This window comes from Lithobates pipiens, unplaced genomic scaffold (assembly GCF_037356315.1).
Source record: "Lithobates pipiens isolate NorthernLeopardFrog02 unplaced genomic scaffold, aLitPip1_a1.2 Scaffold_22, whole genome shotgun sequence".
NCBI lineage: Eukaryota > Metazoa > Chordata > Amphibia > Anura > Ranidae > Lithobates > Lithobates pipiens.
Window position 1 is genome coordinate 40,261,321 of NW_027507784.1, and position 21,668 is coordinate 40,282,988.

A 21,668-nucleotide genomic window follows, 5' to 3' on the forward strand; every position below is an offset into this window, starting at 1 on the left:
AGAGGTTGCCGCTACTACAGTGATAACAGTGGTCCTCTGGGTCCAATACAGATTGTGACAAATCTGCATGGTAACTACAGGGACCATGGCCCCTGAAATGTGTTGGATACATTAGTGGCTGTAAATGGTGCTGAGTGATGAGTATGTGGAATAAGACCAGGAGAAGGTGTTCAGTATCTTCAATACATGTCCATTGAGACAGTTCGTTCTTTTCTTCTGACAGATACTATCCCCTAGGTCCGGTGTTATAGAGTCTAATAGAAAGCTCTGCCACTTTTGTCAAGCCCTAATAAAGGGGGGGTTTGGCCCTTGCAATGTGTTGGATACGTTATGAGTGACTGTTAAAAGAGTGGACGTGGAAGAATGAGTATGTGGAAGAAGACCAGGAAAAGGTGGCCAGTATCTTCAAGATGTATCTTTTGAGATAGCTTGTTTCTTTCTTCTGACAGATACAATTCCTTAGGAGTTACAAACTGAGTCCGCTACTTTGCTCAAGCCCTGATGAAGGGGGGGTTTGGCCCCTGAAATGTGTTGGCTACATTAGTGGCTGTAACTGGTGCAAGAGGAGTGATGAGTATGTGGAAGAAGAGCAGGAGAATGAGTTCAATATCTTCAATACACGTCCGTTGAGACAGCTTGTTCTTTTCTTCTGACAGATGCTATCCCCTAGGACAGGGATATGCAATTAGCGGACCTCCAGCTGTTGCAAAACTACAAGTCCCATCATGCCTCTGCCTCTGGGTGTCATGCTTGTGGCTATACGAGTCTTGCTATGCCTCATGGGACTTGTAGTTCTGCAACAGCTGGAGGTCCGCTAATTGCATATCCCTGTTCTAGGAGGTGTTATAGAGTCCAATAGAAAGCTCTGCCACTTTGCTCAAGCCCAGATAAAGGGGTTTTGACGTAAAAACATGTTGGTACCATTTATCTCATATGTAGAATAATAGACTCTTAATCCTAGAACACACAGACCGAATGTCAAGCGGTTCAATAGAAACCGGGCAACATTTGGCTGGTGTGTATGACAGCCAGTCCGACAGAAGCTGGCCAAAGGGTCATGATCGAAAAAGGTTTGCTGACTGCAGTGTTCTAGTGTGGGGGGGGGTCATTCCCCTGTCAGAACACAATCGATCGGTGTACTAACATCACATTGTTAGTACAGCCGTTCCAACCTGAAATGCCAGTTTAAAAAAAATAATGTGTGTACAAGGCTTTAGGAGAAACATTTGGCACTCCGTTTACTGATTTTACATGGTACAATTCTGGTGGCCCTGACCTTGTGGGGGACCCCCACCTTGTTGTAGAGCAGCTGAGGTCATTCTAATAAGTCACACCACCACATCTTGTTTGATGGGTTAAAGAGCCAAGTCCAATTCCTCACATCTAGTTTTTGTTGGACAGGAGAAGAAGATGATAAAGAAAGTGAAGAGGGAGAGCACTGACCTCTCAGTGACGGAAATGGGGCAACCAGCCAGTTGGGTCTGCCATAATGGGTCACCTATACATGGGGGAACCGTATCTTCATGTTACATATGAGGACTGCCCTTGCTCCTTTGTGGTGCGAAGAAAAGGTGTTGCCTACTGTAGAACTGCATCCATTTTTCCTAAAATCTAGGAGTTATTTTCAGAAAATGTTGAAGCTATCTCTTATGTAGGTAGAAGAGGACAGTCACTACTCTTAACCTAGCAGTATTTATAGTTGATCAATTCTGGAAACCAGCTGGGAATGTTCCTGGAAATTGGGAACAGTTGGAAACTATGGGCATTGCCGCAAACCTAACATCTCAGTACTGAAAAGACCACAGAAGATTGTAAAAGAAACCTGCAGACCAAGTGCCCCTCCCCCTACTATGATCTAGCACACTTCTTATCTCTTGTACTTTTCTCAGTGCCAGTTGGCAGCCTCACTTTTGGCAGTGAGCTGTTGGAGCCACATTAACCCACAGTGCAGACATTATGAACATGAAATATAGACATTAGGTTCCATTCACGAATCATTAAAGCGGAGGTCCACCCTAAAGTGGACCTTCCGCTCATCGGAAACCCTCCCCCCCTCCAGCGCCACAATTGGCACCTTTCAGGTGGGAGGGGGGTGCAGATACCTGTACAGTACAGGTATCTTCACCCACTTCCGGGATAGCTCTCTGTGGAAAGGGGCGTAGATTACGCCCCTTTCCGCAAGTGCCCGCCCCTTTCCGCAAGTGCCACGCTGCCTGCTGGGAAACACACAGATCCCAGAGGCAGCAGGGACCGTCCTTATTGCGCAGCGCAACTCGCGCATGCGCAGTAGGGAACCGGGAAATGAAGCCAAAAGGCTCCATTTCCTGATTCCCATACCCAAGATGGCGGCGGCAGGACCTGAGAGACGATCTAGAGATCGGCTTCGGGTGCCGACATCGCGGGCGCGCTTGACAGGTAAGTGTCACTATTTTAAAAGTCAGCAGCTACAGTATTTGTAGCTGCTGGCTTTAAAAAAAAAAAAAAAAACGCGGAGTCCCGGCGGACTCCCGCTTTAACACAAGTATAAATATTTTTATTTTCAGTCTTAGAAATTCAGCTGAAAATAACCGTCACTTAAAAAAAAAAAAAAGTGTCCTTATATTGGTGTTAGTAAAACGACAGTGTCACCCCACCAATCGAAACAACTTCAGACCCATCTCATTGCTCCCATTCACCTCTAAACTTCTAGAACGCTCATGCCTTCCAGGATCCAGCAATGGGTCTCCTCTCCTCACAGGGATGGCGGGAACCCCTCATAATGGGCACAGCAGGTGTACAAATCTGGGAACTCAGCAAAGGGGTAGCAGAAACCCCTCATAATGGACACAGCAGGTGTACACCCTCTTATTCTATCCTATGCTATGCTCACTCACATCTTCAATCTCTCCCTCTCTAGTGGCACCTTCCCCTCCACTCTAGAATATGCGCAGATCACTCCCATACTTAAAAAAGCCCTCACTGGACCCCACCAATCGAAACAACTTCAGACCCATCTCATTGCTCCCATTCACCTCTAAACTTCTAGAACACTCATGCCTTCCAGGATCCAGCAATGGGTCTCCTCTCCTCTCCAGAGTGTGGCCAACGCCACATCCAATCAGTAAACAGACACTACCTTAAAGGGTGAGGAGGCACCTTGCTTGATGTTGGACCAATGCATTGCTATGTCTAAAGCTGAACCCCTGTGCATTCTGAGGCTCAAATTGGCTGAGACTCTGTCCACACATGCCAGATGGTTGAAGGATTTCCCCACACACAGGGAAATTGTATTCTGATAGCTTTCCATGCTCTACAGAAATTTTCCAACCCCTCATATTGGGCACAGCATGTTTACAGACCCTAGAACTCAGCACAGGGATGGCAGGAACCCCTCATAATGGGCACAGCATGTTTACAGACCCGGGAACTCAGCACAGGGATGGCAGGAACCCCTCATAATGGGCACAGCAGGTGTACAGACCCGGGAACTCAGCACAGGGGTGGCAGGAACACCTCATAATGGGCACAGCAGGTGTACAGACCCGGGAACTCAGCACAGGGATGGCGGGAACCCCTCATAATGGGCACAGCAGGTGTACAAATCTGGGAACTCAGCAAAGGGGTAGCAGAAACCCCTCATAATGGACACAGCAGGTGTACACCCTCTTATTCTATCCTATGCTATCCTCACTCACATCTTCAATCTCTCCCTCTCTAGTGGCACCTTCCCCTCCCCTCTAAAATATGCGCAGATCACTCCCATACTTAAAAAAGCCCTCACTGGACCCCACCAATCGAAACAACTTCAGACCCATCTCATTGCTCCCATTCACCTCTAAACTTCTAGAACGCTGAGTCTACAACCATCTTGACTCCTACCTCAGTGAAAATAACCTTCTTGACCCATTACAGTCTGGCTTTCGCTCACAGCACTCCACAGAAACTGCCTTACTAAAACTCACTAACGATTTACTAACTGCTAAAACCAACAGTCAATACTCCATACTTCTACTACTTGACCTCTCTGCGGCCTTTGATACTGTTGACCACCCACTCCTCCTCAATAAACTACATTCCCTTGGCCTCCGAGATTCTGCTCTATCCTGGTTCTGCCTATCTATCACAGTGCTCCTTCAGTGTCACCTACAACTCTGTCTCCTCCTCTCCATTGCCCCTTTCTGTGGGGGTCCCCCAAGGCTCTGTTCTTGGACCCTTCTCTTCTCTATCTACCCACAATCTCTATCTGCACCACAAAGGAGCAACGGCATTCCACATATGTAACATGAAGATACGGTTCCCCCATGTATGGGTGACCCATTATGGCAGACCCAACTGGCTGGTTGCCCCATTTCCGTCACTAACAGATCAGTGCTCTCCCTCTTCACTTTCTTTATCATCTTCTTCTCCTGTCCAACAAAACCTAGATGTGAGGAATTGGACTTGGCTCTTTCACCCATCAAACAAGATGTGGTGGTGTGACTTATTAGAATGACCTTGGTCACTTGATAACTGCCCACTGCTTCCAATACCACTTGACACTCAAATCTCTCTGTCTACTCCTCACCTCACTCCTTCAGTCTCCTCTCACATTACTAACTTACTTACTGACATATCAGCATGGATGTTCCACCGCTTCCTTAAACTAAATCTAAAAATTAGCTATTAATATTCCCCCTGCACATGCCCCCCTCCATGACTTTTCCATCAAAATCAACAATACAACCATCAGGCCCTCCCCTCACGCCAGGGTACTCGGTGTAATCCTAGACTCTGACTTGTCATTTCAGCCCCAAGTCCAATCTTTGTCAAAAATTTGTAGAATTCACTTCCGTAACATCTCTAAAATTCGCCCCTTTTTATCAAATGAAACCACCAACTCCTCATTCACTCCCTTATTATATCACGTCTTGATTATTGCAACTCCCTTCTCTTTGGCTTGCCTCTCCATAGGCTATCCCCTCTTCAGTCTATCATGAATGCTACTGCCAGACCTTACCAACCTCTCAGCGTCTGCCAACCCTCTCCTCCAATCCCTACACTGGCTCCCAATCACCCAGCGAATTAAATTCTAAATACTAACCACCACATACAAAGCCATTCACAACTCTGCCCCGAGCTACATCACCAATCTTGTCTCCAAATATCACCCAAACCGTCCCCTCCGTTCTTCTCAAGACCTCCTACTCTCAAGCTCTCTTGTCTCCTCCTCCCATGCTCATCTCCAGGATTTCTCCAGAGCCTCTCCCACCCTCGGGAAATCTTTACCTCCACTGGTCAGGCTATCCCCTACTCTTGCTACCTTCAGGCGATCCCTGAAAACTCATCTCTTCGGGAAAGCCTACCACGTCTCCAACTAATCTCCTACCACTTCCATCAGCTCCTTCCCCACAGTTATAACCTTCTGTACCACCTGCCTCACCCTATTAGATTGTAAGCTCTTCTGAGCAGGGCCCTCTTAATCCTCTTGTATTTTATTGTATTGTAACTGTGGTGTATCCTTTTATATTGTAAAGCGCTGTGTAAAATGTTGGCGCTATATAAAACCTGAATAATAATAATAATACAGACTAGGAACTCAGCACAGGGACAGTGGGACTGAGAACCCCACATAATGCACACAGCAGGTGTACACAGGAATGGTAGCAACCCCTCACAATGGGCACAGTAGGTGTACAGATTCGGGAACTCAGCACAGGGATGGTGGGAACCCCTCATAATGGGCACAGTAGGTGTACAGATTCGGGAACTCAGCACAGGGATGGTGGGAACCCCTCACAATGGGCACAGTAGGTGTACAGATTCGGGAACTCAGCACAGGGATGGTGGGAACCCCTCACAATGGGCACAGTAGGTGTACAGAATCGAGAACTCAGCACAGGGATGGTGGGAACCCCTCACAATGGGCACAGCAGGTGTACAGACCCAGGAACTCAGCACAGGGATGGTGGGAACCCCTCACAATGGGCACAGTAGGTGTACAGATTCGAGAACTCAGCACAGGGATGGTGGGAACCCCTCACAATGGGCACAGTAGGTGTACAGACCCGGGAACTCAGCACAGGAATGATGGCATTCTCAGAAGCAAGGACGAGCCAGAAGCGGAAGCTGGAACTAGCATTTGTAATGGAGAATTAACAGTCGTGACGCAGCAAATTATGAAATCTGGAAATGCGGCGCACAATTCTCTTCTTCTTTAATGGGATAATAATGAAGCTGCTTTGCTGGTGATACTGATGGAGTTATTGCAAATTCATTTTCAAAGGCTTTTTTTTTTCTAGTGATATCAAGAATAATAATATTATTATGCTTTTTTGGCGCAAGTTACCACAACACCATTATCCCGTTGTTTATAAGATCAAAGATACAACTATGTTGGTGTCCCTTGTCAATTTTACATTGTATTTTTTAAAATGTAACTTCCTACTCCCAAACTGTCATTTGAAGTAAAACACATAGCCAAGTATTATTCTCCACAATTTTTTTATTGTGCATTAAAAAAAGAAAACAAAAAAAAATTAGACATGATATCTGCCAATAGAACTTAACCAAAAAGTGTATTCTATGCATCCAAAAATATAGAAAATATACCAAATCAAATCATTATTATTCAACCAAAAAATAATGTCAGAGCAATAACTCCAAGGCCAATAATAAATAACACGTTATCTCCTCTGATTCCCCAACATGTCTGGCTGAAGAACGGCTGTTCAGAAACGAACTGAAAAGCATGAAATGAAAAGCTCAAATCAACACTCACCAAACTTCTACTAACACAAAATTAGCAGAAGGAGTCCAAAGGGTGGCGCTAAAGAGCTGACAAACCACGTAGTACGTCACTACGTTCGTGTTTGTTGGCCGACAATTCCTTGCCATTTGTATGCAAGACAAGTTTGGGCCAACGCCTTTCAGACAAAAGTCCACAGTTTTGTTGGCCAACAATCCAATCGTGTGTACGAGGCTTAACAGTACAGACCCGGGAACTCAGCACTGGGATGGTGGGAACCCCTCATATTGGGCACAGCAGGTGTACAGACCTGGGAACTCAGCACAGGGATGGTGGGAACCCCTCATAATGGCCACAGTAGGTGTACAGACTCGGGAACTCAGCACAGGGATGGTGAGAACCCCTCATAATGGGCACAGCAAGCGTACAGACCCAGGAGATCAGCACAGGGATGGTGGGAACCCCTCATAATGGGCACAGCAGGTGTACAGACCCAGGAGATCAGCACAGGGATGGTGGGAACCCCTCGTAATGGGCACAGCAGGTGAACCGACCCAGGAGATCAGCACAGGGATGGTGGGAACCCCTCATAATGGGCACAGCAGGTGTACAGACTCTGGAACTCAGCACAGGGATGGTGGGAACCCCTCATAATGGGCACAGCAGGTGTACAGACTCGGGAACTCAGCACAGGGGTGGTGGGAACCCCTCATAATGGGCACAGCAGGTGTACAGACTCGGGAACTCAGCACAGGGATGGTGAGAACCCCTCATAATGGGCACAGCAGGTGTACAGACCCGGTAATTCAGCACAGGGATGGTGGGAACCCCTCATAATGGGCACAGTAGGTGCACAGACCTGGGAACTCAACACAGGGATCTCACCAGCAGAGTTTCTGAAAGATAGAAGAGACTGTCCGGAGACTGAACTCTCGTCTTCACCAAACCCTGAAATATCAGTTCTAGATATCTGGTCTGATAATGTTATTTATTGGAAGTTATTCCTCTCTGTTGGTGTCTCAATACAGCAAAATATTGTAACAATGTTTTACAAGGGATTGTACAAGGGATTGTAAATGTTTGCGAAGTCTGAGATTATCTAAACATTTTAGAGATATTTAACCTTCTTAAAGTGGAGTTCCATCCAAAAATTGAACTTCTGCTCTAAGTGAGGGCGACCCCCTGACATGCCCCATATAGCATGCCATTTTTTTTTTTGAGGTGGGGGGTGGGCGGGTAGGGTCGCCACCTTTTCTTCAAGTCAAACCTGAACACTTTAGCGGCTCACAGCTTTTTTTTTTACAGCATATATTATGCAGCACATATATTTTGTGGTTAAATAACATTTATAATCATATAAAGTTAATCACAAGAGTCCCCTCTTACATCAGGGTTCCCCTTTTCAAACCTGAATCCGCAGAGTTCCCCTTTTACATCTGAACTTGCAGAGTTTCCTTACACTCTAAGGGGGGGACTCTGCAGACTGATGTAAGGGAGAACTCCGGGGACTCTGAACTAAGGGATGCTCTGGGAACCCTGATTTACGGGGGGACACTGAGAACGCATTACACTATTGGCTTAGACAACTACAGCCAGCAACCCTGCTGGGAAGCCAGAGTCTGGTCTGAATAATGTGTCCGGGTTTCAGGTGGTCTGAAACCCAGACACATGATTCAAAACCCGAACTGTCCGGGTGAATCCCGGCCAGGTGGCAACCCTAGGAGCGAGTAACCTGTTTTTACAGGTACCCAGCTCTCATTTCCGCCCCTGGTGCCGCGGCACCTGAAGGAAGATCACCTCTGCCCCTACCTCCCTGCGATCTTCTGGGACACATCATAGTTCCCAGAAGATTGTCCGGCCGTTCACAGCGTGCATCGTTGTCATTTTCTAGCAAAAAAAAAAAAAAGGATTTGACCCCGTAAACACAGAGTCTGAAAAATAAGCCCGGTCCTTAAGTGGTTAAATAAAATATTTCCCATTCCCATGTCTACAGCCAGCCACTATAAAGGGAACATCTTGCATGCTGGGATTTGTTGTTTCTCTGCAGGTTACCCAACTCCGCTGTGCCACCTCTATCCCCTTTTAACCTTTGTCTGACAGTTCATTGAATGGGGTGAAAAAAAAAAAAAAGAGAGGGAGGCCGGTCCCAGGAGTAGGAGGGAGGAGTAGGTGAGGCTAATAGGAATAGGAGGGATGAGGGCAAGAGGGCAGGAAAACTCTGAAAAAAAGGGTGAAACCGTATAAAGGAGGGGAAGCCATACCAGAGAGGACAGAAAGTTGGAACATCTTCAGAAAAAGGAGATAAAAGAATGCCAAGGTCCAGATAAAACACACGTTCCATGTGCCAACCAGGGGAGCGTTCAAAGGCTTAAAGGGGACATCCACAAAAAAAAGAAAAAAAAAACTCTATTTGCTACACCGATCGACTTAAAGGACACATCCTTTATTATTATTCTCATCGGCTGGCGTGAGCGGTGTCAAGGGACGGAAGCAAAATTTGGCTTCTCTACCTATTCCTGTACGGTACGTGCGTTTTTGGCTATTTCATCAGTCAGATAAAAAAAAAAATATCCTTATTGGTCCTCGCAGTCCTCCAGTACGTAAACACCGTCAACAGCCGCACTGACCGAAATAATCACTTTAAAAATATTTAAATTAAAGTATTTAAAGTATTAATTATATTTAGGTTAAACTAAATTGTATATTTAATCAATGTAATATTTTTTATTATTATAATAATAATAATAATATTCATAATAATAGCAATAAAAAGTAATATAATATTTTTAAATAATAATTATTATTAAATCCAATTGTATTAAGTGTAATTCATATAAGCTTCAATAATAATAAAAATAATTACTATTATTGTCACAGTTATTAATATTATTCATTAACCTCTTGCTTACTGGGCACCTAAACCCCCCTTCCTGCCCAGACCAATTTTCGGTGCTGTCACTCTTTGAATGACAATTGCGCGGTCATTTAACACTGTACCCAAATTACATTTTTATCATTTTTTATAGAACTTTCTTTTGGTGGTATTTGATCACCTCTGGGTTTTTTTAGTTTTTGTTAAAAAAATGAAAAAAGTCTGAATAAAAAAATAAAAAAAATACAAAACCGTTTTATATTTTGTTAATAAATTTTGCAAACAGGTAATTTTTCATTTTCATTGATGTACGCTGATGAGGCTGCACTGAGGGGCACAGATAGACTGCATTGATGGGCACTGACAAGGCAGTACTGATGGGCATTAATAGGTGGTACAGGTGGGCACTGATGAGGTGGCACTGGTGGGCACTGATAGGTGACATTGGTGGGCACTGATAGGTGGCATTGGTGGGCGGCACTGAAGGGCATTGATAGGTGGCACTGAAGGGCACTAATAGGTGGCAATGATGGGTGGCAGTGATGAGCACTGATAGGCACTGGTAGGTGATACTGAGGCAGCACTGCTAGGTGGCACTGATGGGGCACTGATTGGCACCACTGGTGGGCACTGATTGGCACCACTGGTGGGCATTGAAAGATGGCACTGATTGCTGGCACTGGCAGGCGGTACTGGTGGGCACATATGAGGCAGCTTCACCTCTTCCTCTTCGGGACCGATGTCCCTTGCACTGAAGCCGGTGATCAGCTTTTTTTTTCTCCTCATGCTGTTAGCGTGAGAAGAAAAAAAACAAAACGATTACCGATCTTCTGTTTACATCACGTGATCAGCTGCCATTGGCTGACAGCTGATCACGTGGTAAGGGGCTGAGATTGACCCCTTACTCGGATCTGTGATCCGCCAAGTCTCATTGACTCGGGGGATCACAGCGTGCGCCGCGCACACCCTTAAGGGGGGGGGGCATGGTGAGCCTGCCATGGGAAGGACATCTATTGACGGCCTCCTGGGAAAGCAGATCCACGCTGTAGCCGTTATTCGGCTATAGCGCAGATCTGAAGGGGTTAACTAATATTAAAATAACTTTTTTGAAATAATAATTATTAAAATAATTGCATTGAATGGAATTCATTTCAACATGAGTTATAATAACAATACAAAAAATATATATAGTGTTACCAGTTCTGGGGGCAGCTACCACATCCGCACCCTGACTGGAAAAAAAATGTGCGATGGGGAAAACCCCATAAAATAGGACTTTTCAGGATGTGAATGCAATTCATTTAGCAAGAGTAATAATAATAATAATTATTATAATTATATAATAATAATTATTATTATCATTATTGTTGTTTCTTTTATTATTATTATTATCATTATTGTTGTTTCTTTTATTATTATTATTTATTTGAAATTAAAATTACCATCAAAATTTATAATTTTTTTTTATTCATCCTCTTTTTAACCAGTTCAGCTCTTGTACCAGTACACCCCTTATGGACCGGAGCAATTTTTACCTTGCCACTACTGGTCTGTTTATTCAGTGATAACTTTGTTAGCCTTTATCTCCCCCCCAAAAATCTATTTGCACCTGCAGCCCACCCTCTCATAATTAGATATACATACATTTTTAGACAGTTTTTTATTTCGATTTTTTTCAATTTTTTTGTTCTTTGACTAGGCAACGATGATCTTGCATTCTGGCGCCTCGCGGTGCTCCGGATTCCGTGCATATCGAGATGTGGCGCAGGTTTCTGCTATGGTTTTTAGAGGTGGTAGCACTGGTGGTGGGTGGGGGGAGGTCGGCAGCCTTATAGTGCATAGAGCACTGCAGATGACCGCAACCAACATGCACTACTCGTGCCATTCAAAGGGAAGTGGGAGGGGGGAAAGGAGAGGTTCAGGAGATCGCGGAGGACATTATCAGGAGGCAGAAAAACACAGTAAGAAATCATTTTATGAATAAGTAGTGGATGGGTATGGATTCTTTTTGGAGAATAAAGATATTGTGTAGTATCACATTAAAATGACAGTAAAATTAACTTTCTGGTAAATGATATGTTAAAGTTATTTGCAAATGAAAAAAAAAATGTATTTAAGTTTTTCACATTTTCTTTTTATGCAACACTGAAAAAAAAATCAAAAAACTTAATAAGAATGAATAGTAAAATATTAAAGGTTAAAAAAATAAGTAAAAAAAAAAAATCAAAAGGAAAATAGCTAAGAGGAGCAAGGGAAGAAGGAATTAATTAGGGCTGGTTAGGGTTAACTAAAGGTTAATAAGGGTAGAAATCTTAACACGGTTTGCTTAAAAAACCTTACATGTAAGGCCGCTTTCACAATATCGCGTCTTCGGAGTCGTGCGATTTTGCCGCGATTTTACTGCGATTTTGCAGCGGCGATTTTGAAGCGATTTCAGGGAATGCCTGTGTAAACTTGAGGTCTATCAACCTCAACTCGCATCAAAGTCGGATCAAAGTAGTACAGGGACTAGTTTGAAGTCAGTGCGACTTGAAGCCACACAGATATGAATGGTACTCATTGGAAATCATCGGGTACGATTCATCTTGCGACTTGACATGCAGTCTCAAGTCGCAGGACAAGTCGCACAAGTGTGAAAGGGGCCTAAGGTTTCAGTCATTTCTGTGGTCAACACATGAATGTTATAGAAAATACAATGAAATAATATATTGATTTATGGTATTTATTCAGTCATATTTGTAGACTATCTGCAAGTGGCCTGCTGACCCCTGTCCTCTTCCCTGGTAACCTCTGTCTTCTGCCCTACTGATCCCTGTACATTTCCCTACATACTACTGACCTCTGTACAGCACTTTACATCTTATTGACCTCTGTGCACTGCCCTACATCCTACTCACCTCTGTGCACTGCTCTACATCCTACTGACCTCTGTACACTGCCCTGCATCCTACTGACATGTGTACATTGCCCTGCATCCTACTAACGTCCGTACACTGCCCTGCATCCTACTGACCTCTGTACACTGCCCTGCATCCTACTGACCTCTGTACACTGTCCTGCATCCTACTGACCTCTGTACACTGCCCTACATACTACTGACCTCTGTACACTGTCCTGCATCCTACTGACCTCTGTACACTGCCCTGCATCCTACTGACCTCTGTACACTGTCCTGCATCCTACTGACCTCTGTACACTGCCCTACATACTACTGACCTCTGTACACTGTCCTGCATCCTACTGACCTCTGTACACTGCCCTGCATCCTACTGACCTCTGTACACTGCCCTGCATCCTACTGACCTCTGTACACTGCCCTACATACTACTGACCTCTGTACACTGTCCTGCATCCTACTCACCTCTGTGCACTGCTCTACATCCTACTGACCTCTGTACACTGCCCTGCATCCTACTAACATGTGTACATTGCCCTGCATCCTACTGACGTCCGTACACCGCCCTGCATCCTACTGACCTCTGTACACTGCCCTGCATCCTACTGACCTCTGTATACTGCCCTACATCCTACTGACGTCTGTACACTGCCCTGCATCCTACTGACCTCTGTACACTGCCCTACATACTACTGACCTCTGTACACTGTCCTGCATCCTACTGACCTCTGTACACTGCCTTGCATCCTACTGACCTCTGTACACTGCCCTGCATCCTACTGACCTCTGTACATTGCCCTTCATCCTACTGACCTTGGTATACTGCCCTATATCCTACTGACGTCTGTACACTGCCCTGCATCCTACTGACCTCTGTACACTGCCCTGCATCCTACTGACATCCGTACACTGACCTGCATCCTACTCACCTCTGTACACTGCCCTGCATCCTACTGACCTCTGTACACTGCCCTGCATCCTACTGACCTCTGTACCCTGCCCTGCATCCTACTGACCTCTGTACACTGCCCTGCATCCTACTGACCTCTGTACACCGCCTTGCATCCTACTGACCTCTGTACCCTGCCCTGCATCCTACTGATCTCTGTACACTGCCCTGCATCCTACTGACCTCTGTACACCGCCCTGCATCCTACTGACCTCGGTATACTGCCCTATATCCTACTGACGTCTGTACACTGCCCTGCATCCTACTGACGTCTGTACACTGCCCTGCATCCTACTGACCTCTGTACACTGCCCTGCATCCTACTGACCTCTGTACACTGCCCTGCATCCTACTGACCTCTGTACATTGCCCTGCATCCTACTGACCTCTGTACACTGTCCTGCATTCTACTGACCTCTGTACACTGCCCTGCATCCTACTGACCTCTGTACACTGCCCTGCATCCTACTGACATCCGTACACTGCCCTGCATCCTACTGACATCCATACACTGCCATGCATCCTACTGACCTCTGTACACTGCCCTGCCTCCTACTGACCTCTGTACACTGCCCTGCATCCTACTCACCTCTGCACACTGCCCTGCATCCTACTCACCTCTGTACACTTCCCTGCATCCTACTGACCTCTGTACACCGCCCTGCATCTTACTGACCTCCGTACACCGCCCTGCATCCTACTGACCTCTGTACACTGCCCTGCATCCTACTGACCTCTGTTAACTGCCCTGCATCCTACTGACCTCTGTACCCTGCCCTGCATCCTACTGACTTCTGTACATTGCCCTGCATCCTACTGATCTCTGTACACTGCCCTACATCCTACTGACCCCTGTACACTGCCCTGCATCCTACTGACTTCTGTACATTGCCCTGCATCCTACTGATCTCTGTACACTGCCCTGCATCCTACTGACCCCTGTACACCGCCCTGCATCCTACTGACCTCTGTACACTGCCCTGCATCCTACTGTAATGGAAATATTGATAGTAACATTATTGTGGACTTTTGATAAGGGCCAGGTTTAAAGAAATTCCAGGGACTGGACAATTTAACTAGCCCTGGAGTTATGTGTGGGGGGTTGATTTTTTTTCTTTCATTAACCACTTGTCGACTGCCACACACAGATGTACGTCGGTAGAATGGCACAGGCAGGCAAATGGGCGTACAGGTACGTCCCTTTAAATTTGCCACCTTTCAGGCACAGGCGCACTGTCGGGAGCGTGCCCGCGGGTCCTGGGAAGTCGATGTTCTCCGGAGGCCCGCGATTTCGGTGTGGAGAGCTAGATCGGAGAGATGCCTTCCCCGTTCTGCCTTTTGTAATGACAGAGATCTACTGCTCCCTGTCATCGAGAGTAGTGATCGCTGTCATGTCCTAGGTAGCCCCCCCACAGTTAGAATCACTCCCTAGGACACACTTAACCCCTTGATCGCCCCCTAGTGGTTGACCCCTTCACTGCCAGTGTCATTTACACCGTAATCACTGCATTTTAATAGCACTGATCGCTGTATAAATGGCAATGGTCCCAAAATAGTGTCAAAAGTGTCCGCCATAATGTAGCAGTCATGATAAAAATCGCAGATCGCAGCCATTATTAATAATAATAAAAAATAATAATAATAAAAATGCTTTTTTTTAATATATTGTTGGGGGATAATAATTATCGCAAAAAGTAAAAAAAATATTGCTTTTTTTTTTACCCTTATTTTGCTTCAAAGTTCTGTATTTAAAATGTAAGTTTTTTTGCTGAAACTTCCCTCTTAAAATGAAGGTGCATGTTATACGCCGATAAATACAGTATATATATATATATATATATATATATATATATATATAAAATATATATATAGATATAGAGAGAGAGAGAGAGAGTTTAAAGTTTAGAGATTACGTGTAAACTTCCCTCTTAAAATGAAGGTGCGTTTTATATGCCGATACATACAGTGTATATATATATATATATATATATATTCTACAAAAAAGCGATTCTGGCTAAAATGAGAATCACAATTTTTTTGCTTAGAAGATAGATCACGATTCTCGCGGCATAACATCATCTTTCACATTAAAACAAAAAAAAATTGTGCTAACTTTACTGTTTTATTTTTGTTTTTTTTATTCATTGAAGTGAATTTTTTTCCCAAAAAATTGCATTTGAGGCCGGGGGGGGCAAATACAGCGTGACATAAAATATTGCAGCAATTGCCATTTTATTCCCTAGGGTCTCTGCTAAAATATATATAATGTTTGGCGGTCCCGGCCCCTTACCATGTGATATCATGCTGACAGAGGAGGAGAAAAAAAAAAAACTGATCACCGGCTCACCTTTAGGACTCTTTCACATGGGACGGATCAGTGATGATCCGCCCCGTGGACATCCGCTTGCTCAGTGGGGATTCCCGCTGAGCTGGAAGATGTCAGGTCCGTCTCTGTGCAGGGACGGACTTGTCAGAGCGCCGCTTTCCCCTATGGGGGATCAGATGATGACGGACCGCAGAATCCATCGTCACCCAATCCTAAGAGGGATGGAAAAGTAGGTTTTTCCTCCGTCACAATTTTTCGGATCGGAGCGAGTCGGATGTCACCGCTGACATCCGACGCTCCATAGACCTCTATGGAGCATCCGTACAGTTCCGCCTAAAAAACTGACAGGCGGACCTGAACGGAGCGGTCATGTGAAAGAGGCCTAAAGGGACATCGGTCCCGAAACAGAAGAGGCAATTATGCCTCATAATTGCCAACTGAAAGTGTCCATAAGTGCCACTTATCAATGCCCACAGGTGCCACCTATCAATGCCCACCAGTGTTGCCAGTCAGTGCCACCTAGAGGTGCTATCAGTGTAACCGATCAGTGCCCATCACTGCCACCCATCAGTGCCCATTACTGCCACCTATCGGTGCCCATCACTGCCGCCTCATCAGCGTACATCAATGACGGACAAAGATTACCCGTTTTTAAAATTTTATAACAAAATAACAAAATAAAAAAATGTAAAAACTTTTTTTTTTTTTATTCGGTCATTTTACATTTTTTTTTACAAAAAATAAAAACTGCAGAGGTGATCAAACACCGCCAATAGAAAGCTCTATTTGGGGGAAAAAATGATAAAAATTTTATTTGGGTACAGTGTTGTATGACCACGCAATTGTCATTCAAAGTGCATCAGTGCTGAAATACCTGAACACACCATCCCCACTGTGAAACATGGTGGTGGCAGCATCATATTGTGGGAATGATTTTTTTCAGAAGGGACAGGAAAGCTGGTCAGAATTGATGGGAAGATGGATGGAGCCAAATACAGGGAAATCTTGGGAGAAAATCTGTTGTGCCGTGTACACACGGTCGGACTATCATTTCATCGGATATTCCGCTTGTGCGTGGGCTTCAGCAGCCTCTTTTTTTCGAAAATTCTGATAGACCTAGAAATAGAACATGTGTTAAATCTTTCTGGCGGAATCAATTCCTATCGGCAAAACCGTTCGTCTGTATGCTGTTCCCGATGGACCAAAAACGACGCAAGGGCAGCTGTTGGCTACTGGCGATTGAACTTCCTTTTTCTAGTCCCGTCGCACGTTACCGCCTTTTAAACGATCGGACTTTGGTGTGATCATGTGTAGGCAAGTCCGTTTCAGCGGAACTCCGTCGGAAAAACCGCCAGAGTTTATTCTGATGGAAAAAAACGGTCGTGTGTAGGCGGCATTAGAGTCCGCAAAAGACTTGAGACTGGAGCGGAGGTTCACCTTCCAGCAGGACAACAACTCCAAACATACAGCCAGAACTACAATGGAATGGTTTAGAGATCAAAGCTTATTCATGTGTTAGAATGGCCCAGTCAAAGTCCAGACCTAAATCCAATTGAGAATCTGTGGCAAGACTTGTAAATTGCTGTTCACAGACGCTCTCCATCCAATCTGACAGAGCTTGAGATATTTTGCAGAGAAGAATGGGAAAACATGTCCCTCTCTAGATGTGCAAAGCTGGTAGAGACATCCCCAAAAAGACTTGTAGCTGTAATTGCAGAGAAAGGGGGTTCTACAAAGTATTGCCTCCGGGGGGCGCCATACAAATGCCCCCCAACACTTTCAATTTTTTTTTTTAATAAATATGTGAAAAAACATTTATCATTTTCCTTCCACTTCACAATTATGTGCCACTTTGTGTTGGTCTATCACATAAAATCCCAATAAAATGCATTTATGTTTTTGGTTGTAACGTGACAAAATGTGGAAAATTGCAAGGGGTGTGAATAGCTTTCCTACACGAACATAACCATACTTTTTTTTTTTTTTTTTTACATTATAATTTTATGTTCCGTGTTTTTATTTTTATGTAACAGAAGTTTTTTTGATCCTTGAGTTCTTCTTATCGTTAGAGATATTTCTCCAAGTTTATGAAGTACCGCAAATCACGTTTACCTCGCCCATCAGTATATAGAGTAAGCAATCCTACAGACAGCCTGATTTCAGCTTTCTGCTAGTAGAGTATAGCTTTAGGTAATTAAAGCGACTAAATTGCAGGAGCATTGAAGGAATACTGTGCAATGCAATATTGTAATCGTTACGTATAATTGTAGGATGCGTCAATATTTTAAGTTCGTAATCCTGCTAATAAACGTTTTCCTGGTATTTCCAGAACACAACATCCCAGGATGGACCCCAAAATGTTTGACGCGATTGCTGAAAAAATGAAGACCATAACGGTAAAAATGGAGCTTGTGGATGGGGTCCTCCTCCCAGACACCACCTTGGAGATGTGGGACCAGTTCTGGAACTTTCAGGCACGTGAAGACGATATCCTCATTGCTACGTTTCCTAAAGCAGGTTGGTGCTGGAGGGAAGGGCATGGCAGAAAATATTCTTCCTACCTAATCTGAGTTTTTATTTATTTTTTACCAAAAAAATCAAGTTGGGTTTGTCTACGTGAATCTGGAGGGCCCCAAACAGTTAGCAAACAAAATCACCTGGAGCAGGGGACAATTATTTGATCTACAGAAGTAACTTAAAAGTGTGTTGCAGTCAAAAACTGAAAAAGTTTACTTTAAATCTGGGCTCCATATACATTGCACGTGTTAAAAAAAAAAAATGCTGTAAATGAAGATTTTTCTCAGAAATAGAAGTGTTAACAGTTTCTTTTTATCAATTAACAAAATAGAAAGTAAAAACAGAAGAGAAACCCAAATCAAATCAATATTTGGTGTGACCGCTCTTTGCCTTCAAACCGGCATCAATTCTTCTAGGTACACTTATGCCGCGTACGCGCGATCTAATTGTCTGGCGGACTTGGTCTGCCGGACTACAGTACGCCGGACAATTCAATCGTGTGTGGACTCCAGCGGACTTTTTCATTGTAAAAGTCCGGCGGACTTAGAAAGTAGTTTTGACTCAAAATTTGTCCGCCGGACTTGGCTTTCAGCGGACAATCTGTTTGTCAGTGTGCTAGTCCGGTGGACTAAGAATGACGCATGCTCCGGCGCAAGTACAAGAAGGAAGCTATTGGCTATTGAACTTCCTTTTTCTAGTCCCGTCGTACGTGCTGTACGTCATCGCATTAGAAACCGCCGGACTTTCGGAGTGTCCGTGTGTGGCCAAGTATGTTCATTATAAAGTCCGGCGGATTGTTTGCCGGATTGTTTGCCGGACCAAGTCCGCCGGACAATTCAATTGGGTGTACGCGGCATTACATTACGCGGCAGAGGGAACTCGGCAGGTAGGTTGGTTAAACATCTTGGAGAACTAAGCACAGATCTTCTGTGGATGTCGGCTGCCTCAAATCCTCTGTGGGAACCAAACCATCTCTTCCAGGACTCCTTGTTCTTCTTTACACTGAAAATAGATCTTAACCACTTCAATACAGGGCACTTTCGCCCCCTTCCTTCCCAGCCCAATTTTCAGCTTTCAGCGCTCTAGCGCTTTCAGTGACAATTGCGCGGTCATGCTACACTGTACCCAAATGAAATTTTTATCATTTTGTTCGCACAAATAGAGCTTTATTTTGGTGGTATTTATTCACGACTCCGTTTTTTATTTTTTGCGATATAAGCGCAAAAAAGCGGAAATTTGGAAAAAAAAACAATATTTTCTTTTTTCTACTTCAATAAAAATCCAATAAAATCAAATTTTGTCATAAATTTAAGCCAAAATGTATTCTGCTACATGTTTTTGGTAAAAAAAAATCCGTTAAGTGTATAATAATTGGTTTGTGTGATCACGGACATATGTACGCAAATGATCATGTACATATGTGTGCAGGTGATCACGTACATATGTGTGCAGATAATCATTGGGACATGTGATTTTAGTGGGACATATGTGGGGGACATGTTTTTATTATTAGGGACATGTGTTTTTATTATTTGGGGACATGTATGTTTTGGGGACATGTGTGGGGACATTGTGTTTATACTGTGTGGTGTGTTTACTGTGTGGTGTGTTTACTGTGTACACTAGACTGGTGATCAGTGAGTAAAAAGCTGTAAAAAGCAGCCCATACTCACTGATCAGCAGCCGGCTGCAGCGTTCTGCTCTCCTCTCCTCAGCGGTGACTTCCGTGTGAGGAGAGGAGGAGCCGATTGCCTAGCAACCGGCTGTTTGTTTACATCACATGACGGCCGTGATTGGACACGGCCGTCATGTGATCAGGAGGGCCAATCACAGAGCCCTCCTGCCGATCTGAGATGCGCCGTGTCCGGGTGACACGGGCGCATCGGGATCGCGCCGCTGCGCGGGCGCGCGCGCGCGATCCCGCTACTCCTGAATGACGTTCCTGAACGTCCTATCAGGAGTAGGCGGCTCCCACCCGGCCGTATATGTGCATTGGCCGGGTGGGAAGTGGTTAATGATATTGGCTGCATGTTTGGGGTTAGTTGTCCTCCTGCAGAATACATTTGGGGAAAGTCGCACGCCTCCCTGATGGTATGGCATGATGGATAAGTATCTGACTGTATTTATGAGCATTGAGGGCACCACTGATCCTGACCAAATCTCCCACTCCATTTACAGAAATGTAGCCCCACACTTGCCAGGAACCTTCACCATGCTTCACAGTTGCCTGCAGACACTCAATATTGTACCGCTCTCCAACCCTTAACCAACAAACTGCCTCCTGCTATAGCCAAATACAGTGCCTTGCGAAAGTATTCGGCCCCCTTGAACTTTTCAACCTTTTGCCACATTTCAGGCTTCAAACATAAAGATATAACATTTTTATTTTTTGTGAAGAATCACCAACAAGTGGGACACAATTGTGAAGTGAAACTAAATCTATTGGATTTTTGAAACTTTTTTAACTAATAAAAAAAATGAAAAGTGGGGCACTGTATTTCACATTTTGACTCCTTGGTCCAGAGAACCAGCTGCCATTTTTCTGCACCTCGGTTCCTGTGCTTTTATGCATAGTTGAGTCACTTAGCCTTGTTTCCACGTCGGAGGTATGGTTTTTTTTGCCACAATTCTTCCATGAAGACCACTTCTGGCCAGACTTCTCCAGACAGTAGATGGGTGTTCCCGGGTCACACTGGTTTCTGCCAGTTCTGTGCTGATGGCACCACTGGACATCTTCTGATGTAAAAGACAAGTGAGCATGATGTGTCTTTCATCTGATGCATTACGTTTCCTTGGACAACATCTGCGTCTACTGTCCTTAATATTGCCCATTTCTTTTTTTGTTTTCAAAAAAGTTTTATTAAAGCTATTAACAGAAATACAAAGTCAGCAAAAGGATTCATATTTCAACATTGGCATAAGAAGTTGGATGACAAGGTTACAAAATGGTGATAAACAAATAGCAGAACCCCGCAGGACAAACCACCGATAACTGATTAACTGTATGGGTCTTACATCCAACAACAGGTCATAAAAATAAAGAGAATGACATGTTAAATGAGCTGACCATCATAACCAAAATACAAAAGAAAGATCATGACAGAGAGAGAGGGAAAGAGAACAGAGAGAAACAAAGGAAAAAGAGGAAAAAATGCAAACAGAAAAGAGAAGCAAAATGAAAAACCTAAGGTGCGATCACTTCAGCAAACGAAATAGGAACCATGGGTTCCACTTAAAGCGGAGGTCCACCCTAAAATGGACCTCCGCTCATCGGAATCCCCCCCCCTCCAGCGCCACAATCGGCACCTTTCAGGGGGGAGGGGGGTGCAGTTACCTGGATAATCCAGGTAACTGCACCCACTTCCGGGCTAGCTCTCTGCGGAACGGGCGTAGGTTACGCCCCCG

General features: G+C 44.6%; 1 protein-coding gene across 5 annotated transcripts in view; it reads left to right on the forward strand.

Moving 5' to 3' along the window:
• The window catches only part of LOC143923633 (sulfotransferase 1C4-like), a 168,924-nt gene that overhangs the window by 107,874 nt on the left and 39,382 nt on the right, over window positions 1-21,668 (forward strand). For 2 of the 5 annotated variants that reach the window (XM_077447435.1, XM_077447438.1), the window contains one exon: window positions 18,076-18,263. In XM_077447435.1, the coding sequence (XP_077303561.1) occupies window positions 18,092-18,263 (172 nt within the window). In that variant the 5' untranslated portion in view covers window positions 18,076-18,091. Of the gene's footprint in view, window positions 1-348; window positions 393-8,909; window positions 9,227-11,447; window positions 11,537-18,075; window positions 18,264-21,668 lie in introns of those variants that run through there. The other 3 variants (XM_077447434.1, XM_077447436.1, XM_077447437.1) reach the window with 3 other exon arrangements.